The 19,458-nt window shown below is 54.3% G+C and overlaps 1 protein-coding gene and 1 long non-coding RNA gene across 2 annotated transcripts in view; both read left to right on the top strand.

The window, feature by feature from the left end:
• Positions 1 to 4,499: 4,499 nt before the first annotated feature.
• RABAC1 (Rab acceptor 1) lies at positions 4,500 to 7,622 on the top strand. The gene is made up of 6 exons (XM_024768837.1): positions 4,500 to 4,536; positions 4,612 to 4,674; positions 4,967 to 5,179; positions 5,494 to 5,591; positions 7,188 to 7,289; positions 7,372 to 7,622. The coding sequence occupies exons 2-6, from the start codon at positions 4,619 to 4,621 to the stop codon at positions 7,458 to 7,460; spliced, it is 558 nt and encodes a 185-aa protein (XP_024624605.1). The 5' UTR covers positions 4,500 to 4,536; positions 4,612 to 4,618; the 3' UTR covers positions 7,461 to 7,622.
• Positions 7,623 to 9,605: 1,983 nt separating this feature from the next.
• The window catches only part of LOC112415527 (uncharacterized), a 31,166-nt gene continuing 21,313 nt past the window's right edge, over positions 9,606 to 19,458 (top strand). Inside the window, exon 1 of the long non-coding RNA XR_003006323.1 lies at positions 9,606 to 9,764. This is a non-coding gene — a long non-coding RNA (uncharacterized LOC112415527). The remainder of the gene's footprint in view (positions 9,765 to 19,458) is intronic.

Below are 19,458 nucleotides of genomic sequence, written 5' to 3'. Positions count from 1 at the left end.
GCCTCTCTCCTCTCTCTTGTGTGTCTGTTCCTCTCCCTCTCCTCATCCCTGCCACCCAGCCCCCTCCCTGGGCTCTTTTTTACTCCCCCTCACCCCCTGGCTGACGCCGTCTCTGGTTCTGGACAATTATCAAATATATCAGTGGGGACAGAGAAGCCGCGTGTGTGTGTCTTGCTTGCTTTGTGGACCCGGGGTGTGGGCAGGACGGTGTTCCCTGTGCTGGCACCCGTGGCTGGGTGATTCACAGAACCCCAGGAATTTAGCCTGGCATGAGCTTGGGAGTCATGGAATCTCAAAGTCATCAAATCATGGAGTTGTAGCCCCACAAGGGTTAGAGTGAGAGCACCTTGAATTCGCCAGGAGATGGGATCATGGGATCAGAACAGGGGAGAGGAAGGGAATCAGACTCTGGATCCTCTCATATTGGAGAGGTACCCGGGGAGGCGATGATGCTAATGGTTCATTGAACTCCCACCCTGTGCTGTCCTCTCCTAAGCACTCTACGTGTGTTAGCTCCCTCAGTCCTCACAAGGCACAGAGAGAGAAAGTGACCTGCCCAAGGTCACGCAGCTGAGAGGTGACAAATCTGGGATTTGAACCTAGGCTGTCCAAGCTCTAAGTCACTATGCTCTTCTCTCTCTTTTCGTTGAGATAAACTTTCATATAGTGACATGCACAAGTCTCAAGGACACAGCTCAATGATTTAAAAAATTACTTCCATGTAGCCACTAGCCATAAAGTTCTCTCGTGCCCCTTTTCCAGTCAGCCCCCCTCCAGAGGTAACTGCTGAACTGCTTTCTGTCACCATCGTTTAGTTGTACCAATTCTTGGACTTTGTAGAAATGCAGTCTTACAGCATGCTGTCTCATGTGTCTGGCTTCCTGTCCTCCACACCATGTCTATGAGAGTCATCCACAGTGTTCCATGTATCAGTAGCCTGCTCTTCTTCATTGCTGCGGAGTTTTCCACTGTGTGACTATTACACGATTTGTTGATCCCTTTTCTTGTTGATGGACATTTGCTGTTTACACTTTGGAAGCCTCTAGGAAGAGGCACATTCTAGTAATATCCTCTGATGACACATGTGTGCATCTCTGTTGGGTACATGCCTAGGAATGGAATTGCTGATTAGGGGATAGACAGTGTTTATCTTTAATAGAAATAGCCACACCCCTTCCAAAGCTCTTGTGTCATCAGCATTCCAGCAGTGTATCAAAGTTACAGTTGCTCCACATCCGCGTCAACACTTGCTATTGTCAGTCTTTTGAATTTTAGCCCTTCTGGTTGGGCAGCTCTACCACTTCCCTCAAGGCAGCCTTTCTAACACAGCCCAGAGATTGGAGTGAGAGGAAGGCCTGGGCTGGTCCCGGGCCTGCCTGCCTCCCAGCACAGGTGTCTGGGTGGTCGGGATGCTGAGAGTCCACCTGAGTGTGAGTGTGTGCACATGCCCACTGCACAAGGCGATGCTGAGGAGGAGTGCCTGAATCTGAGGGGCAAGGCAGTCAGAAGGCAGCGGCCATGTGTGCCAGAAACGCCTGTGATGCCCAGGGCAGAGCCCAGTCCGGTAAGGGTTACGTGAGCCTGGACCTCCCCTGGGGAGGCCAGAGAAACTATTCATCAGGTACAGGTAAGAAACACTCCCATAGACAGGTGGGCAATCTGAGGCCCAGAGAGGGCAGGGACTTCCTTGAGGTCACACAGCAGAAAAATAACCCAGGTTTCTGTGCTAATGTCCTGTGCTAATGTCCTCCTACCCTCCCAGCTCCACTACCTCCAGGGGTCCAAGAGGCAGGAAGGAGGCCTCAGGTGGAGGGACGACAGGGCCAGGGCCCATCTCGCATAATCTTTTCAGGCACCCCCTTATCTCCCACCATCCCCCTAATTCAGGGCCCACTTGCCATAGGTCCCTTCTCCCCCAGTCTCCCCTCATCCCCCAGTCTCATGGATCTTCCCATCTCTCACAGTATCTCCATCTTAGGGCCCCTCCTCCCACAATCTCTGTTTCAAGGGGCTCCTCCCCCACATTGCCCCTACACCAAGACCCCTCAGAATCCCCTGATTCAAAGTTCCCGTCCTGCCCCACTCAGAGGGTTCCTCTCCAACAGTGTCCTTGCCTCTGGACTCCACCATCCATGGCCCATGCCTTTTGACACCTCCAGGACTTTGCCTGTTATGTCTTCTGCTCAGAGCACGTACTGGCGGGTTATGAGTGAAATCACTTTTATTCGTGTTCCTATGAGGAAACCCCAAAGCCCTCATAACAAAAGTCAAACCCCAATTTCCCCAGGTCGGCCCTGGAAGAAGGCAGCTGGATCTCTGCTTCCAACTCTCTGCTCCCCAAGATTCATCTTCCTCCTGGGGGCTCTTCTGGTTACCCCTGCTGCTCCCATCACTTTGAACTCAGGCGGTGCTACCCCATTAATGCTCTGGGCTAACTGTGGACTCACAGCCTGCCTCCCCTTGATTTCCTGAAGCCCAGCTCGACCCAAGTGGGAAACCTGAACAAACTTCTACTAAAAGCCTGGGGCTGACAAAGAGGAAGTGAATGGTAACTAGCCAACCTGATCTTCAAAGTACGGCTCATTCGGTTTCAGCTTGGGACCCCCCTGCCACGCGCACACAGGTGGCCTCCCTCCTATTGCTACACCAGCCCCTTCGAGAGGGTCATCTTCCCCACTTTGTGGGGATGCCCTCCAGCAGGCCTCAAAGCCCAAACCCAAAAGGAATGTGATCCTTGGAAGACAGAGTTGGAGTTAAGAGTCACCTGGATCTCCCAGGTGAGTATTCTCCTTCTGCTCCACCCAACCTTGGAAAATGAGGTCCTCAGTCTGTGTAAGGGAGCCCAGGCTTCCCAATACTTCCACACACATTTCTTGAGGCATGCTGGTGCACCCTTCTTCCCCACAACTCACTCAGGGGCAGGGGCAAAGACTGAGAGAACTATGGTTGTGAGAGCTAGGAGAAAGAAAGGTCCATGTCTCAGATGCCAGCCACTCTTTGGGACATCCAAAGGGCCAGCAGCCCCTAGTAAGTTACTGCTAAGTTTGAGAAGACTGAACTCTAGAAATAATCATAACAGTCATGATAATGTAGTGGCAATAACATGGACTACCATTTATTGAGCAGTTATAAAATATCAAGACTCTTTCAAGCACTTTACATGGACCATTCAACCCCATCTCAACCCCATGAGTGTGGTACAATTACAGGGACAAAATCGGACTACAGGTCGGATCTGTTTCTTTTACTTTAACCTTTGCTTCTCATTTGCTTTTGTTCACTAAAAGGATACTGTCTATAGGGAACCCTGCCCCTCTGCTTGAATGTTAAACCAAAGTGCCTTTGTTCAGGGAAACATCCTGACCCTGTCCACCTGTGAATGGCTGCAAGAAAGAAGAAATTAACACATCCCCTCCCTGAGGCTGGCCATTCCAGGAGATATCTGCAAGACTTACGGCCTTTTTACTTCACTTCCTCACCTCCTCCCCTTCTCTGTTCTATAAAAGAAACTGGCATCCAGACCCCAGTCAGATGGTCTTTTTGAGACACTAGTCCGCCATCTTCTCAGTCTGCCGGCTTTCCAAATAAAGTCGCTATTCCTTGCCTCAACACCTCATCTCCTGATTTATTGGCCTGTCCTGCGGCGAGCAGAGCGAGCTTGGACTTGGTAACAGTACCACCAGGATCTTCACTGTCCAGTTGAGGACACCGAGGTTCAGGGAGGTGATGAGGTCAACACAGCCTGAATTTTGACTTCTGACCCCAGAATCCCAGCTCTTTTCGTTATAGCAACTCCGTCTTTTAAAAATTCTCACCCCTTCAATAAAACTAGAAGAAAATAAAATGATAAAATGAAAAAAAACTCAACCCTTTCCTTTCCCCCACTTCCCTCCGTCCTATCCAAAGCAGGGGCATCCCTAGGTCCCTAACCCTAACCCATTCATCCTTGGGAGCCCAAGGGTTGTGGGGGGAGCTTTGCCCCCTACCTTAGATGCACCCCCCTCCAGCAACCATGGCCCCATCACTAGCCTCTTGAAGAAGGAAGAAATAGATTCCCACAAATTCTCTACAGTCTCGCTATTCAAAATGTGGGCCATGGACCAGAAGCATCAACATCACCTAGAAACTTGTTAGAAATGCAAATGAATGGTCTCACCCTAGATCTTCTGAGTCAGAACATCTGCGTGTTTCAGCAAGTGTTTTCTTTTATACCTTCTAGAGTCAGAATGACAGCTCTACACGGCCACCATCGTACCCCGCACAGGGGAGTACACAACGTTTTCTGCCTTTAGAGCTCCGGCTTCTGACTTTAGAGCTCGCATAACGCCCTGACTCCAGACAACCCACCTTTCCCACAATGCCCAGAGGCGTCACTTTACGCGACTACATCTCCCAAGGTGTTTCGCGAGCCATACCACCATCATGGCGCCCACTCTCTCCGACATCATGGGGACTACAACTCCCACAATGCTCGGCGGCAAAACAACCGCCCACAGAGGCTCCAGACCGGCGCCACGTCCGCTCCCGCTCCGCTGGGTGAGGCCAGGCTCGGGCGGGTCCCGCGGAGTGTGCAGGGCCCTGGGTTCGTTACAGCGGTTCTTTCCCTCATAGCACAGGCATGGCGGCCGAGAAGGACCAGCAGAAGGATGCCGAGGTGGAAGGGCTGAGCGCCACGTGAGCAAACTGGATCTAGCCCCCCTGACCGAGACCCGGGAGTCCTGGTCCCCCGCCCCTTCCTCCCTGGGGTCCTAGGAATCCCGGCCTCCAGACACATGAGTCTGGGCCCCTGGTGTCCTCTTTGAGGACTCTGGAGTCTGGGTCCTCAGCCCCTTTCTCCCCGGGGATCCAGGAGTCTGGGACCATATCTTTCCCAGAACCCCGGAGTCCGGCCCCCCTCGGTCCTCTTCTTGCTCGAGGGTCCGGGTTCCATCCCGGTCTATCGCTGACCTGGCCCCGCACCCACCAGGACCCTGCTGCCGAAACTGATTCCGTCCGGCGCGGGCCGTGAGTGGCTGGAGCGGCGCCGTGCGACCATCCGGCCCTGGGGCTCCTTCGTGGACCAGCGGCGCTTCTCGCGGCCCCGCAACGTGGGCGAGCTGTGCCAGCGCCTCGTACGCAACGTGGAGTACTACCAGAGCAACTATGTGTTCGTGTTCCTGGGCCTCATCCTGTACTGTGTGTGAGTGCCTCTCCGGCCCGGCCCCGCGCCCACCAGGCTGCCCGGCCCGCACTGGCCGGCCCCGCCCTCAGCATTCGGCCCCTCCTCTCACTGGCCAGGCCCCGTCCCCATGGGGTAGTTCTGCCGGACCTTTTGACCGAAGGGCCAGGTCCCTACTCCCACATCAGCCTGGCCAGGATTCAGTGTGACCAAATGTGACCTAGACTTCCCCGACCCCAAGGACGTAGCCTGTCATCCGCCAGTGTAGAAGGTCAGGGCCTCCGTGTCGGGCCCAGTCCCAGCTGCCTGACGCATGCCTCCCTGCCCTCTTCCAGGGCGACATCCCCCATGCTGCTGGTGGCTCTGGCTGTCTTCTTTGGCGCCTGTTACATCCTCTATCTGCGCACGTTGCAGTCCAAGTTTGTGCTGATGGGTGAGAAATCCCCTGCCCTCCTCAAATCCTGGTCTCTTGGAATGCAAGCCTTTGACTCCAAACCTAAGTCCTTGTGAACCCAAGTCTGCCCAAGCCTAGATCTACACTAGATCCCCCAAACTCAATCCCTTAAAGTCTCAGACACACCAGATGCTTCCACCCACTCTCAGCCCCCCAAATTGCTATTCCCCAAGCCCAGAAGATATCCCAGAACCCACCTCCACCTGCTCCTGTCCCTTAAACCTCCTCCTTCCCTCTCCCTCCTCCCTTACCTCCTGCCAAAGGCATGAGCTGCAGGTACCCACATTGGACACCAGGTGGCGACCTTACACTGGCCTATAGCTGGGCTCCCCTTTCCTGCTTCCTGGGGTGGAAGTGGAAAAATCTTGGGACTTCTCAGAGAGGAAAGCTGAGGCCTGTGGCTCATGTGGTCCCAGACTGGCACCAAGCACCACTGAGAAGAAAGAGGGGCCTGAGTTCCCGAATAGGGGAAGCTCAAGGTTTGGAGGGGGGATAAGGGGGAATCGGGATCAAACAAACAGGTAGAGCTAAGACAGAATCCTTCAGAAGCCTGCCAGTTTTGTACATGACAAAGGTGGGCTGGGTGGATGGGGCATGTCGGGCAAGCCCAGGGCATGGAGGGAGCGCCTGGGGCATAGACATGACGTGGCTTCAGCCACTGCTGCCACCCCTTGTAAAAAATGACGAAGAACAATGATCCACGGGTTTCCATCCGAGGATACAGAGGACTGACTGTATTGTTTTGTGAAATCACCCAGGGACTTCCCTGGCGGTCCAGTAGTTAAGACTCCAAGCTTCCAATGCAGGGGGCCCAGGTTCCATCCCTAGTCAGGGAACTAAGATCCCGCATGCTGCACAACACGCCCCCCCCCCCGCAAAAAAAACAAATGAAAGAAAAATCATCCAGTTTCTCGGTCAGCCACAAATCAAATCCAGTTCTTGTGGAGTAATATGCAGACTCAAAAGATACATCCACGGCCGGGGCTTCCCTGGTGGCGCAGTGTTTGAGAGTCCGCCTGCCGACGCAGGGGACACGGGTTCGTGCCCCGGTCCGGGGTTCGTGCCCCAGCGGAGCGGCTGGGCCCATGAGCCACGGCCGCTGAGCCTGCGCATCCGGAGCCTGTGCGCCGCAACGGGAGAGGCCACAGCAGTGAGAGGCCCGTGTACCGCAAAAAAAAAAAAAAAAAAAAAAAAGATACATCCATGGGTCAGACTTGGCCCTTGGGCCACCAGTTGGAGACTCTAGGTCTACGGGAGTGCAGGTTGGAGCAAGAGAGCTGTAGTCTGGGGAAAGGGAGGCTGGGAGCTTCCTAGTAGGAGTGGGGTTGGAGGGTGGCGAGGGGGCTGAGGAAGGCCCCTTGTATTCCCACGGACAGTGGGTAGGGACGTTGGAGACATGGGTGGGGCCCATGGACTTGGAGGGCCTTGGCGCTAGGAGTTTAGATCCTGAGGCTCCCGGACAATCTGGTGTCTTGTGACACCAGATTGGTGGTGGTGGGGGTGGGGGGTATCAGGGGTTACTCTGGGAGAGGGCATGAGTATCAGAACAGCTGCCCCAATGCCGTCTGCCCCCAGGCCGAGAGGTGAGCCCAGCCCATCAGTATGCTCTGGCTGGGACCGTCTCCTTTCCCTTCTTCTGGCTGGCTGGCGCGGGCTCCGCCGTCTTCTGGGTCCTGGGTGAGTACAGGGTCTGGGTAGCGCTGTGGGCAGTGGGGGTCAGGTGAGGCAGCCAGGCCCTGAACTGCCTGTTTTCCTGCAGGAGCCACCCTCGTGGTCATCGGCTCCCACGCCGCCTTCCATCAGGTGGAGGCCGTGGACGGCGTGGAGCTGCAAATGGAACCTGTGTGAGGTGGCTTCAAGGACCTGCCAGCCTCCCGGGCCAGCTGCCCTGTCCCCGTTCACCCCCATCCTGCTCGGCTCTGCAGGTCTGGCCAAAGGCCCCCTTCCCATTACAAGCCCAGGGAGGGACTCCAATTTTGGAAATAAAACTGTTAACAGATGTTCAGCTAATATTCTCCCAGGGTCTTCTGGGGGTCTGTGCTGGGTGATGCTGGGATCCTGCAGAGGCCAAGAAGGTGGGGAGCGAGTGGGCCACGGGCATGATGGAAGGAGGGTGGTGGACAGTAAACAAGATGGATAACAGATGTGATAGGACGGCCAGTGATGACAAGTTCTAAGGAGGAGAAAAGAGTATGCAGGGGCCCCCGAGACCACCCCCATATTTGGTGATTTGCTAGGAGGACTCAGGACTCAGTATCTAAGTTGTACTCACAGATGTGATTTTTTTTTTTAAGCTAATGAATTGCCACTTACTGGGGCTTTATTTTATTTTATTTTTAATTTATTTATTTTTGGCCACGTTGAGTCTTCCTTGCCGCGCGCGGGCTTTCTCTAGTTGCGGCGAGCGGGGGCTACTCTTCGTTGCGGTGCGCGGGCTTCTCATGGCGGTGGCTTCTCTTGTGGAGCACGGGCTCTAGGCACGCGGGCTTCAGTAGTTGTGGCTCATGGGCTTAGTTGCTCTGCAGCACGTGGGATCTTCTCAGACCAGGGATCGAACCCCTGTCCCCTGCATCGGCAGACAGATTCTTAACCACTGCACCACCAGGGAAGTCCCCAGATGTGGTTTATTATCATGAAAGACTATGAAGCAAAATCAGCAAAGGAAAAAGGCACATGGGGCGAAATCCAGAGGAAACCAGGCACAAGCCGCCCAGAGTCCTCTCCCAGTGGAGTCACCTGGATTGAGTGTAATACCCCCAGCAGTGAAATGTTGTCCTTGGGGAAGCTCATCAGAGACTTAGTACCCAAAAGGAAAGCAGTTTTTCAGAATAAACAACATCGTTTGCACCAACAGTTTAGACACGAGAGCCACTCTTCCAGGAAGTGGTGAGAACCGTGCTGAAACCCAGGTTCCCAGATACCAGCCAAGGGCCACTACGCAAGCAGGCCTCTCTAAGGACAGCAGTCTTGGGCCTACTCTGTTAACTCTTCCTCATAGAGAAAGTTCTGGAGATGAGTTATAGTTTAAAGAAGACCTCCCTGAGATGCTGTTGAATGAAGACTTAAATTGAGTGAGGGAGCCGCCGCAGATCTTTTGGAGGAAGGATGTTCTGGGCAGAGGAAGCAGCAGGTGCAAAGGCCCAGAGGCAGCGCTGTGCCCAGAGGTTTGAGGAACAGCGAGGAGGCCGGTATGGCTGGAGCAGATGGGGGGTGGGGGGGGCTTTGGTTTTCCTGAGTGAGGTGAGAGTGACACAATCTGCTTTTCATTGTAACGTGAAGGCTGCCGTGTGGGACCGCTGACAAAAGAGAAGTGCACGTGGTAGGGAAAGCACTTGGCAGGTGTGACAGCAAAGTGAGGTGACAGATAGGGTCTGAAAAGCTACTTCAGATGGCGCTGGTCTGGGGGTGCTCTCCAAGGAGGTGGCATTTCAGTGAGCTCTGAGGGAGGCGAAGCCAGCCACAGGAAGAGCTGTGGGCCCAGTGGCCTAAGCAGAGGTACAGCCAGTGCCCAGGCCTGGCAGTGCCTTCCCCCGGCCTCCCCAACTTCGTGTCTCCATCACCAAAACTCACCGGTTTATCGTTCATTCAGCAAGTGTTTATCGGGGGCCCGCTGAGCGTTCAACATTGTTCTGGAATCCCGTCATGTACGGTGGCCACCAGCCACATGTCGCTGAGTACTTGAAACATGGCTGGTCCAGATTGAGATGTGCTGTGAGGGTAAGATACCCACCAGATTTCAAAGACTTAGTAGGAAAAGGGTGTAAAATATCTCGTTAATAATTGTGTATATTGGTTATGTGCTGGAAGGATAATCTGTTGCATATGCCAGGTAAATTATTATGTTCACCTTTTTCTTTTACTTTTTAAAATGTAATTCGGTAGAAAACACAGGGGACTTCCCTGGCAGTCCAGTGGTTAGGACTTTGATCCCTGGTCAGGGAACTAAGATCCCGCATGCCGCGCGGCACGGCCAGAAAAAAAAAAAAAGAAAAGAAAGAAAATACAACATTACATCTGTAGCTCATATCCTGTTTCTACTGGACACACTGGCTTAGATGCTGGGGAACCAGCAGTGCCACAAACAGACGTAGGCCCACATTCATGAGCCAAGCAACAACCAGCAGGAAGCTCTCAGCAAAGCCAACGAAACAGGTGAGGCTGGAGGGTAGCTGGGGAAGGAGGGACTCGCTTAGAGTGGAGGGGCAGGGCCTTGCTGAGCAATGAGGAGGAGATTGCCCCTCAGAGGTCTGGGGGAAGAGTATTCCAGCCAGAGGGAACTGCAAGTGCAAAGGCCCTGAGGTAGGACCTGCCCAGTGACAAGGCAACACTGTGGCTGGGGTGAAGGGAGTGACATAGGAGATGATGGTGGGGAGGATGTCGAGGACCAGATGAGGCAGGACCTGCAAGCCACGGGAGGGCTTTGGATTTTAGCTTAAGGTAATGTGGAACTGTGGAAGGCTGGCTTTTGAGCAGGGGAGGGACAGGGTCAGGTGTGAACGTTGGAAATATCTCTCTGAGGGACTTCCCTGGTGGTCCAGTGATTGGGACTCCACGCTTCCACGGCAGGGGGCACGGGTTCAATCCCTCATGGGGGAACTAAGATCCTGCAAGCCGTGCAGCACGGGCAAAGAAAAAAGAAGAAGAAGAAGAAAAAGAAATATCCCTTCGGTGTCGTGTGGGGGATGGGCTGGAAGGAGTGAGACCGGGGAGGATGAGCCAGGTTGGGGAAGATGAGGCAGGAACGTGGAACGGAAAGGACGGACGGGAAGGCAGATTCAGGAAGATGAGGGTGGGCGCTTGGCGACTGACCTGCATCGGAGCTGAGTGGGAGAGAGCAGGCAAGGGTTACCCCCGCACTTCTGGCAAAATGGGAACATTAGGGGGCTTGGGTGTCTGGGACCACTCTGTTCCCAGTCACCAGGGGCGCACTTCCAGTGGCTGCCACCAGAGGGCAGAAAAGGGCTTCCTCCAGACCTTCTCCAGGGAGGGAGCCAGGGATGGACTTGTCCTGGCCGAGGAGACCTGGGGTGCCTGAGGAGGAGAGTCTACTCAGAGGCCAGGGTCCCAATCCCAACTTGGGGGTGGCAGAGGGCATTTAGTTTGTTAATCCAGCTGCCAGTATTCCCAGGGGAAACTGCCCTTCGGGGTGGGTGGTCACTCCGTCCAGTTTCCACTGCAGGGCCTGGAGTCAATGTGGTCAGGCTGACTTGTTTGGAGGTGACAGAGGCCGGGGGCCCAAGGACCTGGGACTGAGATCCCTGGGGCAAGGGGTCAGCAGCCTGGGTCTGGGGGTTGGTGGTGGGAGGCTGAGACTCAGGCCAGAGGCCTAATCTGGAGGTGACTAACTCCAGGTCCCTAACTGATGTGGAGACCAGAAGCTTCCATGGGGGTGGGCAGAACGGGGTGGGGGGTCACTTCCCCCTCTATCCCTTCCTGAATGACCTTGGGGTGGAGAGTTTTGGTTTTGGGAAAGAGAAACTGGGGGCTTGGTGTCTCATCAGGGGACCAAAAGTCTGGTTGTCTATTTTGGTGATAGAGGCTGGGGGTCCAGTTAGCTGGTTGGAGTGACAGATTGGGGCTCTGGTTGTCAACTTCATGATTAAAGAGCCCGTGGGCCCAGGTTTGGGGTGACAAGGGATCTACTTGTCCAGTGTAGAGTGACAGAGTCAGGGAGTGCCTGCACCTCATTCGGGGTGTCAGACTGGCCATCTGATTGTCTTGTTTGGGGTGACAGCTTGGAGTCCAGTCTCTGGTTTGGGGTAATAGAAATTGGGGATCTTTTATCAACTTTGAGGTTATTTATCTAGCTTGGGGTGACAGACTGGGATTCCTGAGGACACTGGGAGTCCAGGGCCCTAGTTTGGGACGACAAGGTAGGGTGTCCCCTGGGCTGGAAGCAACCTGATCGGGGTCTGATTGTTTCTTGAGGTGGCAGAGACAGGCAACACTGTCTGGTTGGTGGTGACAGAGCCTGGGGATCCTGTTGTGTAATTTGGGACACCAGAGATTGGGGGGTTCTCTGCCCAGTGTGAAGTGACAGCAACTAGGAGATTTTTTTTTTTTTTTGGACATTTGCTTTTCTTTTTTGGCTGTGCCACGCGGCTTGTGGGATCTCAGTTCCCCAACCAGGGATTGAACCCCTGGGCCAAGGCAGTGAAAGCACCAAATCCTAACCACTAGACCTCCAGGGAACTCCCTAGGAGATGATTTTTTTTAGTTTGGAGAATGTCTGCTTGTCCTGTTTGAGGCTGAAAACACTGGGTCTAGTTCTCAATTTTTAAGTGACAGATTTAGGACTCTTTTGTCTGGTTGGGAGTGACAGAGACCGGAGTTGGAGGTGTCAGATACTGGGGTTCTTGTCAAGGTTGGGGTGATGGGGACTAGTCTAGTCTGGGGTGACAGACCGGGGGTCTTATTGTCTAGTTTTCGGTGACCAAGACTGGGCCCTGGAGTTTCCTTAGGGGTATCAGATTTGGCGTCTAATTTTGGGGGGTGACAGAGTGATAGTCTAGTTGTTAGGTTGAGATATCAAAACCCTGAGGTTTGGGATATCAGATTGAAGTTTCACTTTCTAGTTTGGAGCAACAGAAATTGGGGGTCTGGTGAACTCCACTGGGGTGTCTGAGACTTGTGGTCTGGTTATTCCTTTTGGGGTGCCAGGAACACAAGGCCGATTGTCTAGCTTGGGGTTATAGAGACCAAGGGACTGGTTGTCTAGTTTAGGGTGATGACACTGGGGTTGGGGTGCTGGTCTGGGGTGAAAGACATTGGGGTGACCTTTTGGCGAGTTTGAAGAAGCGGACAGTACAGGTCTGGTTGCCTCGTTTGGGTGACAGACTGACTGGGCTCCTGTTTGGCCTGGGAAGCAGAGACCAGGGATGCCGCTGTCATGAGATTTCAGAGGACCGTGGGGTGTCTTTGTTTAGTGTGAAGTGCCAGAGCCTGGGGGTCCAGGTGTCTAGTTTGGGACATCAGAAGTGAGGGTTCATGTATCTAGATTGAAGTGGCAGAGACCAGAGGTTCTGGGATTCAGGACCCGGCTTGGGGTGACAGAGACTAGGAGGTTAGTTGTCTAGTTCGTGATGACAGAGATTAGGGATCGGTTGTCCAGTTTGGGATGAAACGACTAGAGGTCTGGGGTCTCATTTAGGGTGACGTAGAATGGGAGTTCGCTCGTCTAGTCTGGCATGAGCGGGACCAGGGGTCTGGTGGTCCAGTTAAGGATGACAGACCGGAGTTTGATTGACAAGGTGAAGGCTACACAGGCTGTGGGGTCAGGTCTCTAGTTTGAAGTGACATTTATGTACCCAGGTGCCCAAAGTGGAGTGACAGAGCCTAGAGGTACCGTTCTCTTGTTTCGGGGGGGAGGGGCAAAGACTGGGTCCCAGGGCATACTTGGGGTGTCAGAGACTGCGGGTTTGGTTGTATCCTTTTGTGGGGAAAACACTGGGTCCCAGGGACATTCAGTTGACACACTCTGGAGGTCTGGTTGCCTAGTTTTGTGAGACAGAGACTAGGGTTCTGGGCGTATTTAGAGTGACAGACTAGGGACATGGTTGTCTGGTTTTCAGAGGACAGATGCCATGGTCCCAGGGTGTATTGGAGGTGACAGAATGGGGGTCTGGTGGTCTAGTTCTGGAGATCAGAGACTGAGATCCCAGAGTATGTTTGGGGAGACAGACCGGGGTCTGATTGTCAGGTTTGCTCGGATATTGACTGGGATCTCAGAGAGGATTTGGGGTGGCAGAGATTGAAGTCTGTCTAGTTTTGTGGACCAAGGACGCAGGTCCCAGAGCATGCCTGGGGTGACAGAGCTTGGGGTCTGGTTCTAATTTCGTGTGACAGAGACTGAGGTCCCAGGGAGCATTTGGGATGACAAAGCCGGCTACGTGGTCGTCTATTTTGTAGGACTGAGAGACTGACATCCCAGGATGTTTTGGGGGTGACAGGCTGGTTAAGACCAGAGGTTGGTGGTATGGTCCGGGTGGGGGATTGGGTGCTCAGCTTGTTAACTGGTGGAGAGAGTTTGAGTGCTGGTTGTCTAGTTTGATGTTGCAAACTTTTTTTAAAAAATTAATTAATGAAATTGTTTTGGCTGCACCGGGTCTTTGTTGCAGCACGAGGGCTCTTCGTTGCGGTGCGTGGGCTCTAGAGCGCGTGGGCTCAGTAGTTGCAGTGCTCGGGTTTAGCTGTGGCATGTGGGATCTTAGCCCCCCGACCGGGGATCGAACCCGTGCCCCCTGCACTAGGAGCGCAGAGTCTTAACCACTGGACCACCAGGGAAGTCCCTGATGTTGCAGACTTTATTCATCCCTTGTCATGTTTGGGGTGACAGAGACTATAGGTCTAGTTGCCCAGATGGGGTGACAGAAACTGTTGGTCTTGTTTTCTAATTTGGGGTGATAAGGACTGGAGTCTTTTGTCCAGTTTGGGTTGACATTAATTGGGGTTCAGTTGTCCATTTGGGGGAGACAGGTACTGGGACCAGTTGTCTAGTTTGAGGTGATAAGACCAGGTGTCCGAGGTGACATGGCTGGGGGGATACCATCTCTCAGTTCCAGGTGACAGAGACTACCTGTCCCTGGGTCGGGAGCCAATTCATGTGAACAGTGGTTCCGTTTAGGGTGACAGAAACTGTGTGAGGCCAGTCATCTGCTTTGGGGTGATAGAGTTGGGGTCTCACAATCTATTTGGGGGTGATGGGATGGGGTGACTGAGATTGGGGGTGCTGGTGAATAGTTGGAAAGAATTTTTTTTAAGTCCTTACTGAGTTTGTTACAATGTTGCTTCTGTTTTATGTTCTGGTTTTTTGGCCCTGAGGCGTGTGGGATCTTAGCTCCCTGACCAGGGATTGAACCCGCACCCCCTGCATTGGAAGGCGAAGTCTTAACCACTGGACCACCAGGGAAGTCCCCCTATTGGAAGGAATTGAGATGGGGGACTAGCTTGCCTCCTTTGGATGACAGAGACCAAGGGTACCTTGTTGGGGTGTCGGAGACTAGAGTTCTGCTAGTCTACTTTGGGATGACAGATGGGGACTCAGTTGTCTAGTCTGGGGAGACACAAACTGGGGATCCAGTGGCCCAATTTGAGATGACACACGGCATCATGGAGATTGGTTATATTTTCATACTAAGGGTCTGGTGCTCTGTTTGGGGTGGTGTGACCAGGGGTGTGGGGACCTAGTTTCCCATGTCAGAGATTAGAGTCCAGGGCCTAGTCTGGGGCATCAGGCCAGGAATCTGTGTAGAGGGTGGCAACACGGGGGCCAGCTGTGTAGCTTGGGGCACAGAGACTGGGGTTGTGGTTGTGCCCTTTGGTAAGACGGAAGGTCACCAGTTTGTCATTCCAGTCCTCTAGTTTGGGGTGCAGAGCCTGGGGGCGCGGTGCCTTCCAGATGCTGGGCCTCAGTGTGCTGGCACCTGAGCGCTCCTGGGGTGACTGAGTCAGGGGCCTCCTGTGCCCAAGCGTGGGGTCCCTGGACAAGTGTGGATTTCTGACTAAGCGTGGCCTGGGTGTGGAGCCCCGTTTGGGGGTTACAGAAGCTGGGAGTCTGGGCATCTGGAACCCGAGAGGTCAGGACCCCAGGGCCCAGGATCCACTTGAGGGGTGCTTGATTGGGTTTGGGGACGTCTGTGTCACAAAGGGCCAAGGGCTTTCAAGGCTGGGATATCTCAACACATGGGCGTGGAGGTGATGGACACTGGGGCAGAGACACCCAGCGTGGGGAGGACAGGGCCCGAATGCAGGTCTGAGGTGGGGGGTGGGGTCTCTGAGGCTGGGGCACAGCGGGCTGTGGGCCTTTCTGGCTCGGGGCGGGGTTCAGCTGCCTTAGTCTTAGTCAAACACAACAGGGTCCTGAGGGTCAAAGTCTAGATTGGGGCACATGGCTATGGTGGTCAAGTGCATTGTTGCAGGTGATGAAAACTGGGGACCCAGGTCCCTACTTGTGGGGGATACTGAATTTGGGGTGACCGGAGTCCCTCCTGCCGAGTTCTGGTGCTCATGAGCCCACGTTCCTGATTTGGGTGCCTAAAGCCAGGCTCTAGATCTGCGACAGTGCAGACTTACATGGGGGCTGGAGGGGGCCCCGGAGGCCTGCATTAGTGCCGACAGCGGGGGCCCAGCTGGTGACACAGGAGGGGCCTCCTGGGGTGCTTCCCCTGTCAAGTCTGGCTGAGTCTGGAGACTCAGCTGCCCAGTTGAGAGTGACTGGTCTGGGGTTTAGTGGTGACCACACTTGGCAGCCCATATGCTCATTTTGGGGTCCTGTTGATTACTTTAGAGTGGACTGCAGTTTGAGGCTCGCTGAGCCTGGGTGTCCCACACCGTGGTTTGGGGGTATCTGACACTGGGAGGCTAGATGCCGAGCTTGTGGGTGACTAGCCGTGGGGTTCAGATGCTCTTCTGAGAGAGACTCGCTGTGGCTTTACCGACTGCGGGGCCTTGAAGGTAAACTTAGGGGTGAGACTGTGGTCTGCATTCTAATTTGAGGATTAGGGCTGGGGCCCTAAATGCTAAATTCGAGGTGACTTACCCTGGTGTCCAGATGGGAGGTTCTGGGGCTGGGGGACCCAGAGCCCTAGTCTGGGGATAGCTGAGGCAAGCTACTCAGATGTCTAGTTTGGGGGGGCCTCATATGGGCTGCCCAGATGCTGAGGTTGAGATGACCAACGGGGAGTCCTAATGCCAGTTTGGGATGACGGCTGGAGCCCAGGTGTCAAGTTTGGCAGTGACCCCCTCAGTCACCTGCAGTTGACTGTGTCTTCAGATGCCTCCCTGGGGGCTGGGGGTGGCTGTCATTCTTGTGTATCAGAAGCCTTGGACTTCCCTGGCGGTCCAGTGGTTAAGGCTCTGCACTTCCGCCGCAGGGGGCATGGGTTTGATTTCTGGTGGGAACTAGGATCCTGCATGCCGCTCGGCACGGTCCAAAACAAAAAAAAAAGCCTAGTTTTGGGGGGCATTTAAGAGGGGGGACTAGCTGCCTAGTTGGGGATTATTAAGAGTTCCTAATACTTACATACAATTTGGGGTTCACTGAGCCTCAAGGCCTAGTTGCCAAGGTTTGAGGCGACTGTCACTGGGCTTCCTTGTACCTGGTTTAGGGGTGATGGAGTTTGAAGTTGCCTAGTATGGGGGTGTCTGAGGCTAATCACCCAGGTACCTAGTTAAGGGTTGACTGACATGGCGGCTTAGAGCTTGGAGGGCCTAGATGCCTGGTTTAGGAGTGGCTTAATGGGGGTGGGTCTCAATACCTAGTTCGGGGTGAACTAACCTCAGGGCCCAGATGCTGAGTTTAGGGTTTGCCAATTAGAGGGGCTCTAATGCTTATTTCATTTGGGAGGTACTGAGACCAGGGGCCCAGTTGCCTATTTTTGAGGTGTCTCAAAGTCAGGTGTCTGTGAGACTGTGGCGATGGAGAGGTTGGAGGTTACTGCCCATGGAGGTTCCTGCTACTTATTTTAATGGTGACAGTGGCTATGAATCCATGTACACGTTTTGGGGCTGAATGAGCCTCGGGGCCTAGTTAACAAATTTGGGGGTGACTGTGGGTCCCTGGTGTCGCGATGGTGGGTAATTGGGCTGAGATCCAGAAGTTTGATCTGGGGAATAGAGGCTAGTTTGGGGCACCTGACTGTGGGGTTCACATCCCTAGTTTGGGGGTCACTGAGTGGAGGGATACAGAGGCTTGGCTTTGGGGGGGGGTTGAATTAGTCTCCTGTGGCTGGTAACAAACCAAGTGGCTTAAAACAGAAGAAATTTATTCCCTCGCAGTTCTGGAGGCCAGAAGTCCAAAATGAAGGTGTCGGCAGGGCCGCCATCCCCGCAAAGGCTCTAGGGGAGGATCCTTCCTTACCTCTTCCTGGCTCCATCTTCACATGGCCTTTTCCTCTGAGGCTTCTCTTCAGTCTTGGTCTCTTACAAGGACATCACCATCGTCACTGGATTTAGGGCCACCCCAGGTAATGCAGGGTGGTCTCATCTGGAGATCTGTCACTTAATGACATCTTCAAAGACTCTTTACCAAATAATGTCACATTAGCAGGTTAGGACATGGACATCTTTTGCGGGGCCATCACAACCCACTACAGGGGCGTTTGAGGCAGGCACCCTAAATTCTGAGTTTGAATCTTTCTGATTATGGGGTTCTCAGAGTTTATTTTAGGGTGACTGACCTAGAGGGTCAGCTCCAAATGCCTGACTAGGGGGTGCTTGGCTTCATTTGCCTACTTTTAGGGTAACAGCCTACGAGATACTAATGGTCAGTGTAGGGGTAACTGAAGGTTGGGGCCAGAGGTATAGTCTGGGGATCACTAAGCTTCAGTGTCGGAGTCCTGTCTTTGGAGATGTCTGAGGTTGGGAGGCTAGCTGCCTAGTTTGTGGGTTAACTTATTAAGTTCCTAACTCTTAGGGGAGGTGATGCGGAGGGAGCTCAGATGTGCATTTCAAGGGCAACTGATGGCGGGGTTCCAGATGGCAAGTTGGAGAGCTAGGAAAGCGGCTTGTTCAAGTCCCTGGGTTAAGGTTACCAACGGTTGGGTCCAGATGCACGTTTTGGGGGTGATGGTAGAGACCTAGGTGACTAGTGTCAAGGTGATTTGCTGGGGGGTTCCTGACCTTGTCTTAGTGGAAACTGAGTCTGGAGCCAACTGTCTAGTTTTGGGGGAGTCTTAAGCTGGGTGGGGCCCAGATCCCAAGTTTGGATTGATTGAGTCTGGGGCTCCAGTTGTCAAGATTGGAGTTACTCAGTTTATGGGCGACTGAATTTCAGTCCCATTTCCCCGTTTGTGTTGAGAACAGCATTCATGCCCTGAGTGGGGTGACAGCAGCTGGGGGCCCATTTGTCTAGCTCATGGGTGACTTATCTCAAAGTCCTGATGTTTGTTTAGGGTTCAATGAGGAAAGTCTAGTTTAGGTGTGCCAACTTTAGGGCCTCTGATGCTTAACTCTGGGATGACTGAGTCTGAGGGAATAAATGTCTACTTTAGGGGTGACTTGTGGAGTTACTTATTTTGGGGTGACTAATCTAAGGCCCATCTCCCTTATCCTGTCAGTGTCTTGGGCTGGAGGTTTGGGGTGAATGGGGCTGGGGCCCAGAACCCTCGTTTGGGGGTGTCTAGGGCTGGGCTGTGCGTAGAATACGTTTCTGAGTCTGGGTAACTTTATATGGCCTGGGGTGACTCAGCTCAAGGTATGGATCTGATCCTAGGGGTCTCCAGTCTGCCTGGGGGTTTCTGAGAGCCGGTGGGGACTCACGTGCCTGGTTCTTGGGTTTCTAGCCGCCTCCTTTTGGGGAATCTGAGGCTGGGGCCCAGAAGTGCTAAAGACCCCATCCCCAGGTCTGGGCACCCCAGCTCCACTGCTGCCCCCAAGGTCGGGCCCCTCCTGTGGATCTTTTGGGAGGGGTGATCCATTTCGGGGGTGACCGATTTGGGGGTCACACGCCTGGCCTACGTAGTTCTGGAGGGCACTGAGGGGGCCCGGGCGGGGCGGGAGTGGGAGCCCTGAGGCGCAGAGCCGGGCTGCGGTCCCCGGGGTTGGCTGCGGCGGGGGTTCCCGCGGGAAGCAGAGCGCGGCGGGGCAGCCGGCGGCGGGAGGGCGAGAGCCGGAGTGACAGCAGAGGAAGAAAAATGGGCCGAGAAATCAGAGTGGACGCGCGAGGGGCGCGAGTCCGGGAGCGGGCTGCGGCGGCTGCGCCTCTGCCTCGAGGGACGCCGCCCGCGCGCCTTCCCGGGGCCCCCCGCCCTGGAGGCCGGGGCCGGTGATCCTACCCCTCCCCTAATTCCAACCCCGCGCTCCTCCCGCTCCCCGCCGAGTTCCCGTCCCACCCCTCCCGCGGTCCAGG

Source organism: Neophocaena asiaeorientalis, unplaced genomic scaffold (assembly GCF_003031525.2).
Source record: "Neophocaena asiaeorientalis asiaeorientalis breed wild unplaced genomic scaffold, Neophocaena_asiaeorientalis_V1.1 scaffold629, whole genome shotgun sequence".
Classification (NCBI taxonomy): Eukaryota; Metazoa; Chordata; class Mammalia; order Artiodactyla; family Phocoenidae; genus Neophocaena; species Neophocaena asiaeorientalis.
This window is presented reverse-complemented; position numbering and strand designations above follow the sequence as displayed.

Excerpts from the sequence above, each read along its gene's own strand:
- RABAC1 (XM_024768837.1), top strand. The coding sequence starts at position 4,619 with ATGGCGGCCGAGAAGGACCAGCAGAAGGATGCCGAGGTGGAAGGGCTG. Across the intron at positions 5,180-5,493 it reads GGCCTCATCCTGTACTGTGT|GGCGACATCCCCCATGCTGC; the intron begins GTGAGTGCCTCT and ends GCCCTCTTCCAG. Across the intron at positions 5,592-7,187 it reads GTCCAAGTTTGTGCTGATGG|GCCGAGAGGTGAGCCCAGCC; the intron begins GTGAGAAATCCC and ends GTCTGCCCCCAG.